The 20,044-nt window shown below is 39.5% G+C and overlaps 1 protein-coding gene across 6 annotated transcripts in view; it reads left to right on the forward strand.

Moving 5' to 3' along the window:
* The window catches only part of RBL1 (RB transcriptional corepressor like 1), a 79,684-nt gene that overhangs the window by 2,750 nt on the left and 56,890 nt on the right, over positions 1–20,044 (forward strand). For 5 of the 6 annotated variants that reach the window (XM_033433686.2, XM_004272819.4, XM_033433687.2 and 2 more), the window contains exons 2-6: positions 480–613; positions 14,022–14,222; positions 14,467–14,531; positions 14,631–14,759; positions 14,871–15,031. In XM_033433686.2, coding sequence (XP_033289577.1) covers positions 480–613; positions 14,022–14,222; positions 14,467–14,531; positions 14,631–14,759; positions 14,871–15,031 — 690 coding nt within the window. Of the gene's footprint in view, positions 1–479; positions 614–4,493; positions 4,619–14,021; positions 14,223–14,466; positions 14,532–14,630; positions 14,760–14,870; positions 15,032–20,044 lie in introns of those variants that run through there. The other variant, XM_049699328.1, reaches the window with a different exon arrangement.

The raw sequence follows: 20,044 nt of genomic DNA on the forward strand, positions 1-20,044 counted from the left end.
TCACAAAACTGACAGTCTCCTTTGTGTTGTGATGGGTGTTAATTTTTATATGTGTAATTCTCTTGCCATCTTCTACTCTGTTCTTTCCTTTCTCTGCCAAACTGGTTAAAAAAGAAACCTAAAACTAAAATGGTAGGAACTTCAGCATCATCAAGGCCATGACTGGTGTTATAATATTGAGAAAGCTAATGCTGAGAAATTGAAAACTCTTCAATAATATTAGATTTGGGGTATAGGTGAGAGATCTATCTTTAGATTAATACGGATTTAGCATGTTACACAGGACTAAGAGTAAGGAGTTTTATACCCATTACTGCAACCAACTAAGTTTTGTGACCTTGGGCAAATATCTTCATTTCTCTGGCCTGTTAATACAGGATGAATATTAGATCAGGTAATTCTAAGATCTCTTTTGATTCTAGAATTCAAACGTTTTAACATAGTGTATCCATTTTGCTGTTTTATCTTTTGCCTGCCAGGGAGAAGTTATCCACTGGTTGGCATGTTCATTATATGTCGCTTGCCGCAAAAGCATTATTCCCACAGTTGGAAAGGGTATCATGGAAGGAAATTGTGTTTCACTTACCAGAATACTACGTTCAGCTAAATTAAGGTAAAGCACTTTGATTTTTCAAACATTATTTTATAAGTCCTAAATTTAATTTTAGGATTTAATTTCTCTTTATTTTAAATCATTTAGCTTCATCCCATTCGAAGTTTGTTATCCATATAGGTATCTTTTCCCAATTCTCACATTCTTTCTCTGCCTTTCTTCCTTAAATTCTAACTTACTTAAACCAGAGGCCTCTAAATCTTTTTAGATTTAGAGGTTCTAAATCTTTTTTCTCTGTAACTTTTTCATTAATGTTTTAAATTTGAGAATAATTTCAAGCTTTCAGAAAAGTTGCAGAAATAAGAAAACGACAAAGAACATCCATGTACCCTTGACCTAGACTCACCTTTTATTGATATTTTACTCCATTTGCTTTATCATTTGATCTTTTTCTGTTAAATAGTATTTTTTTCCTCAGCTATTTCAATTTAAGTGGTGTCCATTGTAGCCCTTTACCCCTAAATACTTCAGTGTGTATTTCCTTAAATAACTACAGTACAGTTATCAACGTCAACAAAGTTAACATTGATACAGTAATTTTGTATAATCTAGCATCTCTATTGTAGTTTTATTGGTTGATCCAGTAACATTCTTGATAGCATTTTCTTCCTTCAAGATCCAATCTTAAAAAAAAAATAATCCAATCTAGGATCAGGTATTGCATTCACTTGCCATGTCTTTTTAGTCTCCTTTAAACAAGAACATTTCCACAGCCTTTGTCTTTTATGACATTGACTTTTTTTTTTTTTTTGCTGTACGCGGGCCTCTCCCTGCTGTGGCCTCTCCCGTTGCGGAGCACAGGCTCCGGACGCGCAGGCTCAGCCGCTCCGCGTCATGTGGGATCCTCCCGGACCAGGGCACGAACCCCGTGTCCCCTGCATCAGCAGGCAGACTCCCAACCACTGCGCCACCAGGGAAGCCCCAACATTGACATTTTTGAAGAGTATAGTTCACAATCACCCTGCCCCCCTTTTTAATAGATTGTTCCTCGTTTTGTTTCATGTTTCCTTATGATTAGGTGCAGGTTTTACATTCCTAGGTGGAAAACTACATAAGTGATTTTGTGTCCTCAGTATATCACATCTAGAGGCACATGATATCCTTCTGCCTCTCATTGGTGATGTTAATTTTGATCATCTGCTAATGATGTTCTCTTGTTGCTCTACTGTATGGTTGATATTTTTTCCCTTGCAAATACTAAGCAATTGGTGGGTCTTAGCTATAGCTTTTACTTGCTCTGGTATCAACTGTATGGAACTATTTGCCTGAATACCAAACAACAGAAATGGAGTGATTCAGATTTGGATAGTTGCTAATGTTCATAATGACTATTTGAGGTCATTGTCTATTTGCTATCCTGGGTTTCCAGGACAGAGGAGAAAGTGTAAAGCCCTATCCAGCAAGGGTTAAGTTTCAGTTCATGCTAAATTAAAAAAAAAAAAATCTTCAGAACAATTTTGGTTTCTATAAATGGAAAAAGAATTAAGTCAAGACAATTTTTAAAACTTTAGTAAATATAATTTTTGTCATTCATGATAAAAACAAAATGAAAATATAACTAAGATAAAAGGAGTTAAGGTAATTTTTTTTAATTGAGCAAAACCTTGTCCATTGTCATATGATCTTTTTCTATTGATGGTTCTCATCACTGACCATACTAAATTTTTAAATCTTTGTAATAATAAGTTGTTGCGGAAACTGAACAGTACAAGCTCATGATAAAAATTTCAAATAATGAAGACAGTTCTGGAGGTATATAGTGGTAATGGTTAATGCCACTGACCTGTACACTTAAAAATGGTTAAAATGGTAAATTTTACATTGTATATACTTTTACCACAATAAAAGAAAAAAGGTTTAAAATTTTTCAAATAATACAGAAGAAGAATAGAAGATGTCTATAGAAGAATAGAAGAATAGAAAGATGTCTCTTTTTCCATCCCCCAGAATTTACCACTATTAGCAATTTACTGTTATTAAATTTTTAAGCAGGAAAAAATCTGTTTTTTAGTTTTTTGCATTTTATTTTTAAGCATAAATGAGATCATTGCTAAATGTATTTTTCTGTTGCTTTTCTTACTTTATATTCTGGAAATCCTTCTATATCACTGTGTATAGCTCTACCTCATTAATTTTTTTTTAGTGACTGTGGGATATTTTAAGTTATAAGGATGTTTTATATACTTAGCCAGCCCCCTTATTGATGAGCATTTAGATTATATCCAGTCCCTTGTGATTACAGACAAGTGAACATTATTGTAAGTGTGTATTTCAGATAAATTCCTAAAAGTGTAGTGATGAGTCAAAAGATACTTTTTTTTTTTTTTTTTTTTTGCGGTACATGGGCCTCTCACTGCTATGGTCTCTCCCGTTGTGGAGCACAGACTCCGGACGCGCAGGCCCAGCGGCCATGGCTCACGGGCCCAGCTGCTCCGCCGCATGTGGGATCTTCCCGGACCGGGGCACGAACCCGTGTCCCCTGCGTTGGCAGGCGGACTCTCAACCACTGCACCACCAGGGAAGCCCAAAAGATACTTTTTAAAATGTGGATTGGTTTTAAAAAATTGTTTTAAGTGTCACATTCCTAATTGCTAAAAGAGCTGTTGACCAACATCAGTATGTTCATTCAGGCAAATAAAAAAGAATTTCAAGTGATGATTATTATTTACATTGATTTATAATAATTTGGGCTATTTTCAAAATTTCAACTTTAAATGTAATTTTAAATGACTATGTAGATCTTTATAGATATGGGAAAATATCCATCAAATATTGTTAATAAATTATACTGCAAAATACTGATTAAGTATAGATTTATACATAAACATGTAAAACTAGCAAATTTTTATTGAATATTTACCTGTGTGACAGACAATATGTGCTAATAGTTTGCATATCTTTATTAATTTAATCCTCACAGTAATTGTATTAAATAAATCTCATTTTAAAGATGAGGAAACCAAGTCACCAAGAGATTAAATTACTTCCCAGAGGTTATATACCTAAGAAAGTGGCGAGCCTCCCAAGTCATGCTGTATTACATATGTATCTATATACAAATATACATTAGTATGTCTCCTTTTGAACTGTATCTATATTCAGCTTCAGTCTACAAAACAAAAAAAATTTAACCAAAGCAACTTCCAACTTAAAAAGGAAGTTTCATGTAAAAATTTATTCTGCTATTAAGGGTATTAAAAAATTGTATCTATTTTATAATTTGAATTTTCAATTCATTTTAATAAAACAGTTAGTTGTCTATATCTTATTGTTTTAAGTATTGAGAACTAATTTTTTACAAGTTTTTCAGTAACTTAAATCAAGACAACTTTCATTCATTCATTATTTTCATAGTATAATAGAACCTGAATGAAAAATGATTTTTCATAATTTTAATTGGAACATTGATGATACTAATTTTTACAGAGTAATTTTCTTTTTTATCTTTTGAGTGCCATTAAAATTAGGTAGTGTGGCACTATTGGAATGTATGTTCCATATTACCATCCCTACTCTATACTTTGCTTTTGGCAGCAGGGTTGGGGGGAATTGTATGTGTATGTGATAAGATATGCATTACATAAAATTTACCATTTTAACCAATTTTAATTGTACAGTTCATTGTCATTAAATACATTAACATTGTTGTTAAACCCTCACCACCATCCATCTCCAGAGCTTTTTCATCTTCCCAAAATTAAACTCCATACCACTTAAACAATAACTTCCCTCTTCCTCCTCCTAGCACTCAACAACCACCATTCTACTTTCTGTCTCTCCGAATTTGACTGTTCTAGGTACCTCACATAAGTGGAATCGTACAGTATTTGTCTTTTTGTAACTGGCTTATTTCACTTAGCCTAATGTCTTCAAATAACAGCATAATATCTCCAAGGAAGGACACAACAAATGAATACTTAGCATAATGTCTTCAAAGAAATGGCTGATTCAGAAGCTGGGGCAGACCTATTTTTCTAATGAACCTGGAACAACTTATGCCAGAAAGTAAGGAAGTGCTCAAAAAATGTTGGGGACATGTCCAGGGGGCATAGGAGCTAGTTTGAAAAGGCTCCCATTTGTAATCATACCTGGGATAACTTGAGCATCAGAATGAATAGGGACAGTAATGGATTATAGCTCACTGAATAAAATCTATACTGATGATAAATAGGGGAGAAGGGAAATATCTTCCTTATATTAGAATGCCAACTAAATATTTGCATAATTGTAGAGTATCTCCCTATAAGTCACTTATCAATTACAAAGGGAAAAATAGTAACTTTGAAGTGGAAAACCTGGCAGATACCACCTAAATCAAGTGCAGAGTTATTATCAATGATGGGACAAATGGTTATGACCCACTGAGAAGGATATAACATCACTTATGTAGTACTCTGTCAAAAATACATAGCCTAAATCTAATAATGAGGGAAGCATGTAGGGACATACTACAAAATAACTGACCTGTCCTCTTCCAAAATGTTGGTGTCACAAGAGACAGTCTAAAGAACTGATGTAGAACTTAGGAAACTAAAAGGAAATAACACATAAATGCAGTTCATGCTACTAGATTACAACCTAGACTGGGAAATTTAAGATTGCTATCAAGAACATTCTTGAGACAATCGGTGAATTATAAATTTAAATATGAACTAATAGTATTTTATCAATATAAAATTTTCTGATTTTGATAATTGCACTTAATCATGTAAGACCTCTTTCTCAGGAAATAGAAACTATATTTTTGAGTAAATACATTTTCTCTTTATGAAAATAGAAGAGTATTTATGAGTAAAGGGGCATGATATCTACACCTTACTCTCAAATGCTTCAGAAAAAAATTATATGTATGTTATATTGGGGTTCACCAGAGGAACAAAACCAATAGAATGTGTTAATGTGTGTGTGTGTGTGTGTGTGTGTGTGTGTATACACACACACATATATATGGAGAGAGAGCGAGCGAGCGCACATGCAAAATAGCATGTACACACACATGCACAGGTTGGGAAGAGGAGAGGGAGAGGGATTTTAAGGAATTGGCTCACATGGTTGTGGAGACTTGGAGAGTCTAAAATATGGGGTAGCCCAGCAGGCTGGCAACCCAGGAAAGAGTTGCAGTTTGAATCCAAAGGCAGTCTGCTGGCAGAATTCCTTCTTACTTGGGAGGAGGTCAGTCTTTTTCTGTTAAGACCTTCAGACTGATTAGATGAGGCCCCCCTACATTATGGAGAGTAATCTGCTTTACTCAGAATCCACCAATCCAAATGTTTATTTCATTCCAAAAAATACCTTAATGGAAACATTGGCATAATGTTTGACTGAATATCTGGGCGCCCATACACATCTCCTTATGCCATACTTAATCTGCAAATAAAAGCCATAACAAGATCATACATTAGCCTAACATGAGATAAGTATACTTTGTACAACCCAAAATGCCCTAACCCTTTCCCCAAAAGAGGATGCAAAATCCTTGGGTGATGTTTACTCTTCTTGATATCCTATAACTTAAATGCTCGGAAGTAAAGTTAACAATACTGTGGTATAAAGTCAGTACATGCTATGTTACGTAACAAGTGGGTAAGAGAGGAAGGAATACAAAGATTTAATACACGCACACAAACATATTTGTAGCAAAATAAGAAATACTCGTTAGACACCAGAAATACATCTACGCGTGGAACAACTCCTACGGAGCACCTACTGAACGCTGGCAGAAGACCTCAGACCTCCCAAAAGGCAAGGAACCCCCCACGTACCTGGTTAGGGCAAAAGAAAAAACTAAACAGAGACAAAAGGATAGGGACGGGTCCTGCACCAGCGGGAGAGAGCTGTGAAGGAGGAAAAGTGTCCACACACTAGGAAGCCCCTTCGCGGGTGGAGACTTCGGGAGGCGGAGTGGGGGAGCTTGGGAGCCGCGGAGGAGAGCACAGCAACAGGGGTGCGGAGGGCAAAGCGGACAGATTCCAGCGCAGAGGATCGGGCCGACCGGCACTCACCAGCCGAGAGGCTTGTCTGCTCGCCCGCCGGGGCGGGCGGGACTGGGAGCTGAGGCTCCGGCTTTTGTCGGAGCGCCGGGAGAGGACTGAGGTTGGCGGCGTGAACACAGCCTGCAGGGCGTTAGTGCACCGCGGCTAGCCGGGAGAGAGTCCGGGGAAAAGTCTGGACCTGCCGAAGAGGCAAGAGACTTTTACGTCCCTCTTTGTTTCCTGGTACACGAGGAGAGGGGATTAAGAACGCTGCTTGAGAGAACTCCAGGGACGGGCGCGAGCCGCGGCTAAAAGTGCGGAGCCCAGAGACAGACATGAGATGCTAAGGCCGCTGCTGCCGCCACCAGGAGGCCTGTGTGCGAACACAGGTCACTAGCCACACGCCCTTCCGGGGAGCCTGTGCAGCCCGCCACTGCCAGGGTCCCGGGATCCAGGGACAACTCGCCCGGGAGATCGCACGGCGCGCCTCAGGCTGCAACGTCACGCCGGCCTCTGCCGCTGCAGGCCCGCCCCACACTCCGTGACCCTCCCTACCCCCCGGCCTGAGTGAGCCAGAGCCTCCGAATCAGCGGCTCCTTTAACCCCGTCCTGTCTGAGCAAAGAACAGACGCCCTCCGGCGACCTACACGCACAGGCGGGGCCAAATCCAAAGCTGAGCCCCTGGGAGCTGTGAGAACAAAGAAGAGAAAGGGAAATCTCTCCCAGCAGCCTCAGGAGCAGCGGATTAAAGCTCCACAATCAACTTGATATACCCTGCATCTGTGGAATACCTGAATAGTCAACGAATCATCCCAAATTAAGGAGCCCTGTGGATGAAAGGCTCTTGGTGCTGCAGCCAGGAGTCAGTGCTGTGCCTCTGAGGTGGGAGAGCCAACTTCAGGACACTGGTCCACAAGAGGCCTCCCAGCTGCACATAATATCAAACAGCAAAAATCTCCGAGAGATCTCCATCTCAACGCCAGCACCCAGCTTCACTCAACGACCAGCAAGCTACAGTGCTGGACATCCTATGCCAAACAACTAGCAAGACAGGAACACAACCCCACCCATTAGCAGAGAGGCTGCCCAAAATCATAATAAGTCTACAGACACCCCAAAACACACCACCAGACGTGGACCTGCCCACCAGAAAGACAAGATCCAGCCTCATCCACCAGAACACAGGCACTAGTACCCTCCACCAGGAAGCCGACACAACCCACTGAACCAACCTTAGCCACTGGGGACAGACACAAAAAACAACAGGAACTACGAACCTTCAGCCTGCAAAAAAGGAGACCACAAACACAGTAAGATAAGCAAAATGAAAAGACAGAAAAACACACAGCAGATGAAGGAGCAAGATAAAAACCCACCAGACCTAACAAATGAAGAGGAAATAGGCAGTCTACCGGAAAAAGAATTCAGAATAATGATAGTAAGGTTGATCCGAAATCTTGGAGATAGAATGGACAATAGAATGGACAAAATGCAAGAATCAGTTAACAAGGACCTAGAAGAACTAAAGATGAAACAAGCAACGATGAACAACACAATAAATGAAATTAAAAGTACTCTAGATGGGATCAATAGCAGAATAACTGAGGCAGAAGAACGGATAAGTGACCTGGAAGATAAAATAGTGGAAATAACTACTGCAGAGCAGAATAAAGAAAAAAGAATGAAAAGAACTGAGGACAGTCTCAGAGACCTCTGGGACAACATTAAACGCACCAACATTCGAATTATAGGGGTTCCAGAAGAAGAAGAGAAAAAGAAAGGGACTGAGAAAATATTTGAAGAGATTATAGTTGAAAACTTCCCTAATATGGGAAAGGAAATAGTTAATCAAGTCCAGGAAGCACAGAGAGTCCCATACAGGATAAATCCAAGGAGAAATACGCCAAGACACATATTAATCAAACTGTCAAAAATTAAATACAAAGAAAACATATTAAAAGCAGCAAGGGAAAAACAACAAATAACACACAAGGGAATCCCCATAAGGTTAACAGCTGATCTTTCAGCAGAAACTCTGCAAGCCAGAAGGGAGTGGCAGGACATATTGAAAGTGTTGAAGGAGAAAAACCTGCAACCAAGATTACTCTACCCAGCAAGGATCTCATTCAGATTTGATGGAGAAATTAAAACCTTTACAGACAAGCAAAAGCTGAGAGAGTTCAGCACCACCAAACCAGCTCTACAACAACTGCTAAAGGAACTTCTCTAGGCAAGAAACACAAAAGAAGGAAAAGACCTACAATAACAAACCCCAAACAATTAAGAAAATGGGAATGGGAACACACATATCGAAAATTACCTTAAATGTAAATGGACTAAATGCTCCCACCAAAAGACACAGATTGGCTGAATGGATACAAAAACAAGACCCATATATTTGCTGTCTACAAGAGACCCACTTCAGACCTAGAGACACATACAGACTGAAAGTAAGGGGATGGAAAAAGGTATTTCATGCAAATGGAAACCAAAAGAAAGCTGGAGTAGCAATTCTCATATAAGTTATATATATATATATATATATATATATATGTAGTTTGCTTGAGTGCAGTGTTTTTTGTTTTCTGTACTGAATTCATTAGCATGGGTCGGTATAAAATTTAGCATAGGTTAATATGTAATTTGTAAACTAATAAGGTCTTAAAAGTGAGGAATTAAGTCTTTTAAATTTAATTATTTATTGTAAAGAGCAGAATAGCATACATAAACAGGTGCCTAAGGAAAACTTGTATTCTAATATGGAACTCTCATGAACACCTTTTTTTTTTTCTTCTAACGGTATGATAGTAGGCCATTTGATTATTTTTATGGCTTTAACTTTACAACAATGAAATATTCGTAAATTTTAAAAAGTATTTTTCTTTATTTGATGCGGGTGGGATACTGGAGAAATGAAAGGTCAAACATCTATTGAGGAATCCATACTTGTCTATATATTGTGTACTTTTATTTCAAGAACTGATTTAAAATTCCTAAAAGGATGCTATAATAAGTTATTATGCCATTTTACAGACTGAATTAAGTGAATTTCAGGGAGGTATGAAACTTGCCTAAGGCTATCCAGCTACCAAGCGGTAGAAGTGAGAATTAAATCCAGGTATACCTATAAAAAAAAAAAAAAAAAGAAGAAGCCGAGGGCAGCACCAGGGTATGGGGTTGTTAGTTTTATAGGGGTGAGTAATTTCATACGCTGATGAGTGGGAGGAGTATTCCAGCTATTTTGGGGAAGGGGTGGGGATTTCTAGGAATTGAGCCACCGCCCACTTTTTGACCTTTATGGTCATCCTTGGAATTGTCGTGGCACCTGTGGGTGTGTCGCTTAGCTTGCTGATGTGTTACAATGAGTGTATACTGAGGCTCAAGGTCTAGTGGAAGTAGACTCGTCCGCCATCTTGGACCTATTTTGTTCTAATCAGTTTATGTTGTGTCCTCGGGCTATGTAATTCTTTTAAAGGTTGTGCCCTGCCCCCTTTCCTCCTGTTTCATATTGAATATATAATATTTACCAGAAAAAAAAAAAAAAAAAGAAATGTCAGTAGAAACGTCTAAGACTGAAATACAAAGAGAAAAAAGAATGAAAAAAACAGAACAGAATATCCAAGAACTATGGGATAATTACAAAATGTGTAATAAATGCACAGGACAAATATTAGGAGAGAAGAGAAAGAAAGGAGCAGAAGAAATATTTAATGTAATAATGACTGCAAATGTTCTCAAACTAATGGAAGACACCAAACCACAGATCCAGGAATCTCAGAGAACACCAAGCAGGATAGATACAAAAAAAAAAAAAAAAAAACCTATTCCTAGGCATATCATACTCAAACTGCAGAAAATCAAAGACAAAGGAAAAATCGTGAAAGTAGCCAGAGGAACAAAAATCCTGACCTGTAGAGGACCAAGGATAAGAACTACATCAGACTTCTCTTCAGAAACTATACAAGCAAGAAGGAAGTGTAATGAAATATTTAAAGTATCAAAAGAAGAATCCCAGGAACTGAGAATTCTGTATCTAGAGAAATTACACTTCAAAATTGAAAGAGAAATAAATGCTTTCTGAGATAAAAGTTGAGAGAATTTGTCACCAGTAGACCTGCCTTGCAAGAAATGTTTAAAGTTCTTCAGAAAGAAGGAAAAGGATATAGGTCAGAAACTTGGATCTTCATTAAGGAAGAACATTAGAGAAGGAATAAATGAAAGTAAAAAAAAAAAAAAAAAAAAGAAATACTCGTTACAATTAGAGTCCTCGTTTCACTGGTCATGTGGTTGTAGTTGGTATTAATAACCTTCTTCCACTGCCCAGTCCATATTTCCTTTGCCTTCAGCAAGCACCTCAGCTGGTTGTGGTTTTTTTTACCTGGTGAGGTGAAGAGTCTGAAGAGTCCTGAAGAGTCTGGGCCATTAGTGGTCCTGCCTGTTGGGTTGTTGTAGTTTTCCATTGACTTTAATCACAGGGGATGGTAATAGTAAGAGCTACCCTAAGGGATTCCTGTATTCTATTCTTCTTTACCTCCATTCTGGAGTAGCAATCCAATTTCTCCTTGGTCATCAGGATCAGTGACTCCAGCCAGCATAGTAACTCCCTTCTTTGCCTGTTGCTTTAGAGGCATGAGGAGCCCAAAGTGGTTGGATGCAGTCTTAACTTCTAGTTCAATGGATATTGTTGTATCTCTTGGTGGAAGCATTACTCTCTTTGGAACTAAGACCTCTAGGCCAACAGAGTATAATGTGACAGAGACAGGAAGCAAAAATTTTGCTGGTGGGTCAGTAGGGGTAATAGTGAGTGGTGCCACTCTCCCCCCACCTCTTGATTCCTGGACCTGTGAATCCTGGCTATGGAAGAAACAGCACTATACTGTTTGCTGATTCAGAGCATATACAGCCTCCTAAAGAACCTTGCTCTGCTGCTGGCTGATTGGGCACTCAGCAGTGACTGTAGGCAGGTTGGCTTTGGTCCAGATAGGCAGTGGAAATCCATGAGCCCATATATAACTTTTCTAAAAAATTTTAATCTCATCCAAAAAACATCTTCACAGAAACATCCAGAATAATGTTTGACCAACTATCTAGGCACTGTGGCTCAGTCCAATTGACACCTAAAATTAACCATCACATGTGGATACATATACAGATGATGATTCGACTTAAGATTTGTGACTTGATGGTGTGATACTGTCTCATGATGCTGGGCAGCAGCAGTGAGCCATAGCTCCCTGTCAGCCATGCAGTCAGGATGGTAAACAACCAATACACTTAAAACCATTCTGTAGCCACACAACCATTCTGTTTTTTACTTTTAATAGAGTATTCATTAAACTACATGAGATAGTCAACACTTTTTTTTATCAAATAGGCTTTGTGTTAGATGATTTTACCCAACTGTAGGCTAATGGAAGTGTTCTGAGCATGTTTAAGGTGGACTAGGCTAAGCTATGATGTTCGGTAGGTTAGGTATATGAAATGCATTTTCAGCTTATAATATTTTCAGCTTACAGTGGGTTTATCGGGATGTAACCCCATGATAAATCAAGGAACACTTGTATACACATATATACACAGAGAGAGAGGGATGACAAAGCAAATACACAAAATGTTAATTATCGGTGAATAAAGGAGTTCTTGTATACTATTCTTGCAACTTTTTTGTAAGTTTGATGCTATTTCAAAATAAAAAGATTAAGGGATAAAAGGGAATGTTTAAATACATTTATGGTACATTCATATAGTGGAATAAAACGCAGCTCTTAAAATTATGGAAGGAGTATTACATGAACTGATATAAAAAGATCTCCAGGGCTTCTCTGGCACAGTGGTTGAGAGTCCGCCTGCCGATGCAGGGGACATGGGTTCGTGCCCTGGTCCAGGAAGATCCCACATGCCGCGGAGCGGCTGGGCCCGTGAGCCATGGCCGCTGAGCCTGTGCATCCAGAGCCTGTGCTCCGCAATGGGGGAGGCCACAACAGTGAGAGGCCCGTGTACCGCAAAAAAAAAAAAAAAAAAAAAAGATCTCCAAAATAAATTACAGGGAAAAAATGAAGTGCAGAATATTGTAGGTAGTATGGTATCGTATGAGTGGGAAAAACGTTTAAGTAGGTATATGTTTATAAATGCCTTAAAAAGCTCTGCAAGGACAAATAACTAGTAACAATGTAATTAGTCACTAAGGCAAAGTTGATTGCTTTAGTGGAAAAAAACTGGGAGGGCGGTGGTAGCAGACATCATATATCCTTTAGTACCTTTTAAATTTTGTAATTATGCATATTACCCGTTAAAAAAAGAAAACCAAAAAGGAGAATTCTCACACACAGGGTATCATGATATACATTTTTTTTTTTTTTTTTTTTTGCCTGTGTTGGGTCTTCATTGCTGTGCGCAGGCTTTCTCTAGTTGCAGCGAGCGTGAGCTACTCTTCGTTGTGGTGCGCGGGCTTCTCATTGTGGTGGCTTCTCTTGATGCTGTGCACGGGCTCTAGGCATGCGGGCTTCAGTAGTTGTGGCTCACAGGCTCCACAGCGCAGGCTCCGTAGTTGTGGTGCACGGGCTTAGTTGCTCTGCGGCATGTGGGATCTTCCCGGACCAGGGATCGAACCCGTGTCCCCTGAATTGGCAGGCAGATTCTTATCCACTGTGCCACCAGGGAAGCCCTGATAAAGATCTTTTAAAAAAAACTCAGATTTTTAGATTTCAATCAGCATGTCTGGAGTTTGAACACCTATGGACAACTAGCTAATGATTTCTTCCACCACCTTTTTTAAGAAAAAAATTACAAGTATCATTCTGTATATAGCCCTAGACACTTAAATGAGCTTTAACACTACAAAATTTCAGTCTAAGACCATACTAACATAAGGACATAAAAAAAATGCACTCATAATTAAATAAGCCAGAAAGGTAGAGCCATTATCCATTAAGTGATTTTCTGGTTATGTACTACCTTCTTAGTTTATATTTGGAGGTAGAACCACACGTTGGAACACAAACATTTGAATTTTATTCCTGCCCTGTAACAGTCTGGTGCTTTGTGATCAAATTCCAGAATCCAGTATTGGGAGATTCTGTCTTTCCTCAAACTAGTTTTGTGAACTCATCAGTCTGTTGCCTAACATTTACTTTGTAATTTATATGCAGAGTATTGTCTAGGTGCTGCAGGGAATAAAAGAAGTAGATAGGTACTCCCTGCATAGTAGAAGGTATTTTATGTATTGACTACTAATTCAAAATCTACATTCCCACAGTGATTCTGGGAACCAAAGTAATTTCATAGCACTTGGAGTGAGGTTTTTGTTTTCTCTCTCTCTCTTTTTTTTTAAAATAAAATCAGGCATTTTATAAAGATTTTTAGGCATAAGTAGAGTGTCTTCTTTTCCTTCCATTATATGGACTCATTTTAAATTTGCTTTTTTTCTGTTTTTTTAGCTTAATACAGTTTTTTAGTAAAATGAAGAAGTGGATGGACATGTCAAACTTGCCACAAGAATTTCGTGAACGTATAGAAAGGCTAGAAAGAAATTTTGAGGTGTCTACTGTAATTTTCAAAAAATTTGAGCCAATTTTTTTAGATATATTTCAAAATCCATATGAAGAGCCACCAAAGTTACCACGAAGCAGGAAGCAGAGGTGAGACACTTAATCCTCATATAATTGACATAAAAATTATGATACAAACTTATTAAGGGAATTTGCATTTTTAAAAGTCTACTTTTTAATTCCATTTAATAAAACATAGTTGTCCTTTGTGAATGAGATTTTATATGTAATTTGACTTTACTATTTGTTATATTTGCTGTTTCAATTTAAGTGACAAATGTGGAATGATATTTAGTAAGTCAGATAAAAAGTACATTTTTTTCCCCCTTTTTAGGAGGATTCCTTGCAGTGTTAAGGAGCTCTTTAATTTCTGTTGGACACTCTTTGTTTATACTAAGGGTAAGGTGACACTTTCAGGTGTTTTACATTTCTACTGTGGGAACTTGGTGCTATTTGACCTGAAAGGTTTCTGGGTTTTATGTCTCTTTTCTTCTAAAGGTAATTTTCGTATGATTGGAGATGATTTAGTAAACTCTTATCATTTACTTCTGTGCTGCTTGGATCTGATTTTTGCCAATGCCATTATGTGCCCAAATAGACGAGACTTGCTAAATCCGTCATTTAAAGGTAAGACCTTATGTATTTTTGAAAACTGATTATCAATTTTTAGAAAAAGAGTTTCAAAAATTGACCATATTCTCTTTTCCCTCCATTGCTCTTTATACCCTGTCAAACTAGGGTTACCATCTGATTTCCATACTGCTGACTTTAGGGCTTCTGAAGAACCTCCCTGCATCATTCCTGTACTGTGTGAACTACATGACGGACTTCTGGTAGAAGCCAAAGGAATAAAGGAGCACTACTTTAAGCCATATATTTCAAAGCTCTTTGACAGGAAGGTACTATACTTACAATTAAATGACTCAGATTTTGGGGGGTCAGCAGCAGCAGCCTCAAGGGGAAAAGCAATATTTTAAGCAAGTTCTTAACATTATAGGACTCAGGGTCAAGATTCCCAGGTTTCAGTCTCTGATGTGATGTGGAGTTGTCCTGTGATTTTCTGTGATGTGCAAAACTGAGCTGTTGAAGAATGTGACCATCTGTATGTACTGTCAAGTAAATGCACTGTCAGAGGCAACTATAGGAGGTTCTGATAGAGAATTATAAAGAACAGAACATCAGAGTAAGCCTGATAAAGAATTATGAAAAGCAGGAGGTCAGAGTAAGCTAGTTTATTGCCACAATTTGAATAACTCGCTGTTTATTAAAAGTAGGATGATGTATCAATATAACAACTGTAACTTTAATTCAATATGAGTAGAACAGAAAATCCCTTACAGTTGTGGGCTACCTACATGCATTCTGGATTTTTTTCTCAATAATTTACCTCGCTCTTTCTATATGTTTGAGTTGGCTTTTTCCTTTTTTTTTTTTTTTTGTGGTACGCGGGTCTCTCACTGCTGTGGCCTCTCCCGCTGCAGAGCACAGGCTCCAGACGCACAGGCTCAGCGGCCATGGCTCACAGGCCCAGCCGCTCCGCGGCACGAGGGATCCTCCCGGACCGGGGCACGAACCCGCGTCCCCTGCATCGGCAGGCAGACTCTCAACCACTGCGCCACCAGGGAAGCCCTGGCTTTTTCCTTTGGGTCTCAATTTATTTCCCCAACGCTGAGCCATTTAATCCAGCTACGACTTGAGTTTTCTCTTTGGTTGGAAAAAAAAAATAGGAATATGGATTAGGTCATTATTATAGTTCCCCTCTTTGCAAATACTATTATGAGATTTTCCTCTGAGCATAAAGTCTTCCCTAACTGGTTTCTTCTCTTACACATACTTTTTAAAAAATATTTATTTAAAATATATTTTTAAAAAATTTATTTATTTAATTTTATTTTTTGGTAGATTTGGGTCTTTTTTTTTAATTTTATTTTTTATGCAGCAGGTTCTTATTATCCATTTTACACATATTAGTGTATATATGTCAATCCCAATCTCCCAATTCATCACACCACCACACCCCCCCGCCCCCCACCGCTTTCCCCCCTTGGTGTCCATACGTTTGTTCTCTACAACTGTGTCTCAATTTCTGCCCTGCAAACCTGTTCATCTGTACCATTTTTCTAGGTTCCACATGTATGTGTTAATATACAGTATTTGTTTTTTCTCTTTCTGACTTACTTCACTTTGTATGACACTCTCTAGATTGATCCACGTCTCTACAAATAACCCAATTTCGTTCCTTTTTTATGGCTGAGTAATATTCCATTGTGTATATATGTACCACATCTTCTTTATCCATTCGTCTGTCGAGGGGCATTTAGGTTGCTTCCATGACCTGGCTATTGTAAACAGTGCTGCAATGAACATTGGGGTGCATGTGTCTTTTTGAATTATGTTTTTCTCTGGGTATATGCCCAGTAGTGGGATTGCTGGGTCATATGGTAATTCTATTTTCAGTTTTTTAAGGAACCGCCATACTGTTCTCCATAGTGGCTGTATCAATTTACATTCTCACCAAGAGTGCAAGAGGGTTCCCTTTTCTCCACACCCTCTCCAGCATTTGTTGTTTGTAGATTTTTTTTTTTTTTTTTTTGCTGTACGCGGGCCTCTCACTATTATGGCCTCTCCCATTGCGGAGCACAGGCTCCGGACGTGCAGGCTCAGTGGCCATGGCTCACTGGCCCAGCTGCTCCGCAGCATGTGGGATCTTCCCGGACCGGGGCACGAACCTGTGTCCCCTGCATCGGCAGGCAGACTCTCAACGACTGCACCACCAGGGAAGCCCCTCCTCTGCAATTTTTTAGAAGAGTTTGAGAAGGATGGGTGCTAGCTCTTCTCTAAATGTTTGATAGAATTATGATTTTCTTAATTGTTTTGGGTTTGTTTTTGTAGGTCCTTTTCTTCTCTTGTGTTTCCCACTTAGGGAAGTTCCTTTAGCATTTGTTGTAGAGCTGGTTTGGTGGTGCTGAATTCTCTTAGCTTTTGCTTGTCTGTAAAGCTTTTGATTTCTCCATCAAATCTGAATGAGATCCTTGCCGGGTAGAGTAATCTTGGTTGTAGGTCCTTCCCTTTCATCACTTTAAGTATGTCATGCCACTCACTTCTGGCTTGTAGAGTTTCTGGTGAGAAATCAGCCGTTAAACTTGTGGGAGTTCCCTTGTATGTTATTTGTTGTTTTTCCCTTGCTGCTTTCAATAATTTTTCTTTGTCTTTAATTTTTGCCTGTTTGATTACTATGTGTCTTGGTGTGTTTCTCCTTGGGTTTGTCCTGTAAGGGACTCTGCGCTTCCTGGACTTGGGTGGCTATTTCCTTTCCCATGTTAGGGAAGTTTTCGACTATAATCTTTTCAAATATTTTCTCGGGTCCTTTCTCTCTCTCTCCTCCTTCTAGGACCCCTATAATGCAAATGTTGTTGCATTTAATGTTGTCCCAGAGGTCTCTAAGGCTGTCTTCATTTCTTTTCATTCTTTTTTCTTTATTCTGTTCCGCAGCAGTGAATTCCACCATTCTGTCTTCCAGCTCACTTATCCGTTCTTCTGCCTCAGTTATGCTGCTATTGATTCCTTCTAGTGTATTTTTCATTTCAGTTATTGTATTGTTCATCTCTGTTTGTTTGTTCTTTAATTCTTCTAGATCTTTGTTAAACATTTCTTGCATCTTCTCGATCTTTACCTCCATTCTTTTTCCGAGGTCCTGGATCATCTTCACTATCATTATTCTGAATTCTTTTTCTGGAAGGTTGCCTATCTCCACTTCATTTAGTTGTTTTTCTGGGGTTTTATCTTGTTCCTTCATCTGGTACATAGCCCTCTGCCTTTTCATCTTGTCTATCCTTCTGTGAATGTGGTTTTTGTTCCACAGGCTGCAGGATGGTAGTTCTTCTTGCTTCTGCTGTCTGCCCTCTGGTGGATGAGGCTATCTACAAGGCTTGTGCAAGTTTCCTGATGGGAGGGACTGGTGGTGGGCAGAGCTCAGTAAAACTTTAATCCGCTTGTCTGCTGATGGGTGGGGCTGGGTTCCCTCCCTGTTGGTTGTTTGGCCTGAGGTGACCCAACACTGGAGCCTTCCTGGCCTCTTTGGTGTGGCTAATGGCAGACTCTGGGAGGGCTCATGCCAAGGAGTACTTCCCAGAACTTCTGCCAGTGTCCTTGTCCTCATAGTGAGACACAGCCACCCCCCACCTCTCCAGGAGACCCTCTAACACTAGCAGGTAGGTCTGGTTCAGTCTCCTGTGGGGTCACTGCTCCTTCCCCTGGGTCCCGATGTGCACACTACTTTGTGTGTGCCCTCCAAGAGTGGAGTCTCTGTTTCCCCCAGTCCTATCAAAGTCCTGCAGTCAAATCCCGCTAGCCTTCAAAGTCTGATTCTCTAGGAATTCCTCCTCCTATTGCCGGACCCCTAGGTTGGGAAGCCTGACGTGGGGCTCTGAACCTTCACTCCAGTGGGTGGACTTCTGTGGTATAAGTGTTCTCCAGTTTGTGAGTCACCCACCCAACAGTTATGGGATTTGATTTTATTGTGATTGTGCCCCTCCTACCATCTCACTGTGGCTTCTCCTTTGTCTTTGGATGTGGGGTATCTTTTTTGGTGAGTTCCAGTGTCTTCCTGTTGATGATTGTTCAACAGTTAGTTGTGATTCCGCTGCTCTCACAGGAGGGAGTAGGAGCACGTCCTTCTACTCTGCCATCTTGAACCAATCTCCAGCATTGGGTTTCAGTTGCGGCATGAGGGATCCTCCACTGCGGCACGCGGGCTTCTCTCCAGTTGTGGTGCACGGGCTCCAGAGTGCATGGGCTCTGTAGTTGTGGCCTGTGTGCTCAGTAGTTGTGGCGCACAGGCTTAGTTGCTCCACAGCATGTGGGATCTTAGTTCCCCGACTAGGGATTGAATCCCCTGCATTGGAAGGGGGATTCTTAACCACTGGACTGCCAGGGAAGTCCCTCTTGGACATCATTTTGTATTTAGTCTTATCTTTCAGCAAAAAAACAAGTATTTATTTATGTGTATATATACACAGTATATATTTTTGTGTGTATATCTATGTAAAATATCTTTTTGTAAAACTTTAATCTCCAGCAAAATAAACTTTTATAGGAACTCAAGGATTATGTCTATTGTGCAAGGCACTAGTGGCCCCTGGCTATGATGACCATTCATCTTGGTTTGCCTGAATTATCTGGGTTTTGGCTGTTGTCTTGGCATAATTATTATAGTGTCTTCTTTCACTCCAAAAGTATCCTGGTTTGGACAGTGGTTCTCCTGACCATGGGCCAGACGCTTTATTTGGCCTGTTTAGGGTGTTTTAATTTTTTATTTCATTTTTCTTTTGTTCAATTTTTAACTTACACATAAAGATCTTTTATATGAAAATTTTTTAAAAATCAGAAGCTATGGCAATACCAGTTTGCAATTTCTACATGGTAACTGTTGTCAAGCTAAATGATGGCCACGTCTTTTGGCCACCTCTTTTAGGATGGGAAGCATGCTTTCTGCCATCTTCATTTATGTACGTTGATCCCTGACCCCTGAAATCATTTGAGTTTGCAACCCTTGTTATGTAGTAATCTAAGTATAGTGTGGATACACAGAAAATATTGATAACAGTGTAGTTTTCCTCTGTCACCAGTAACAGTACCTATATTCCTTTCAAATCTTTTGCTTGCCTGACATATATTATCATTCAGTAACTGTTAGTTTCCATTTTCCATAGACCAATGTTTAAAATTGGACAGCTTTCATGAGAATTACTTGAGGAATTTGTTAAAACTTCTGCCTTGGGCTTCCCTGGTGGCGCAGTGGTTGAGAGTCCGCCTGCCGATGCAGGGGACACGGGTTCGCGCCCCGGTCTGGGAGGATCCCACATGCCGCAGAGCGGCTGGGCCCGTGAGCCATGGCCGCTGAGCCTGTGCAT

The sequence above is a fragment of the Orcinus orca genome, chromosome 16 (genome assembly GCF_937001465.1).
Source record: "Orcinus orca chromosome 16, mOrcOrc1.1, whole genome shotgun sequence".
In the NCBI taxonomy this organism is placed as follows: Eukaryota; Metazoa; Chordata; class Mammalia; order Artiodactyla; family Delphinidae; genus Orcinus; species Orcinus orca.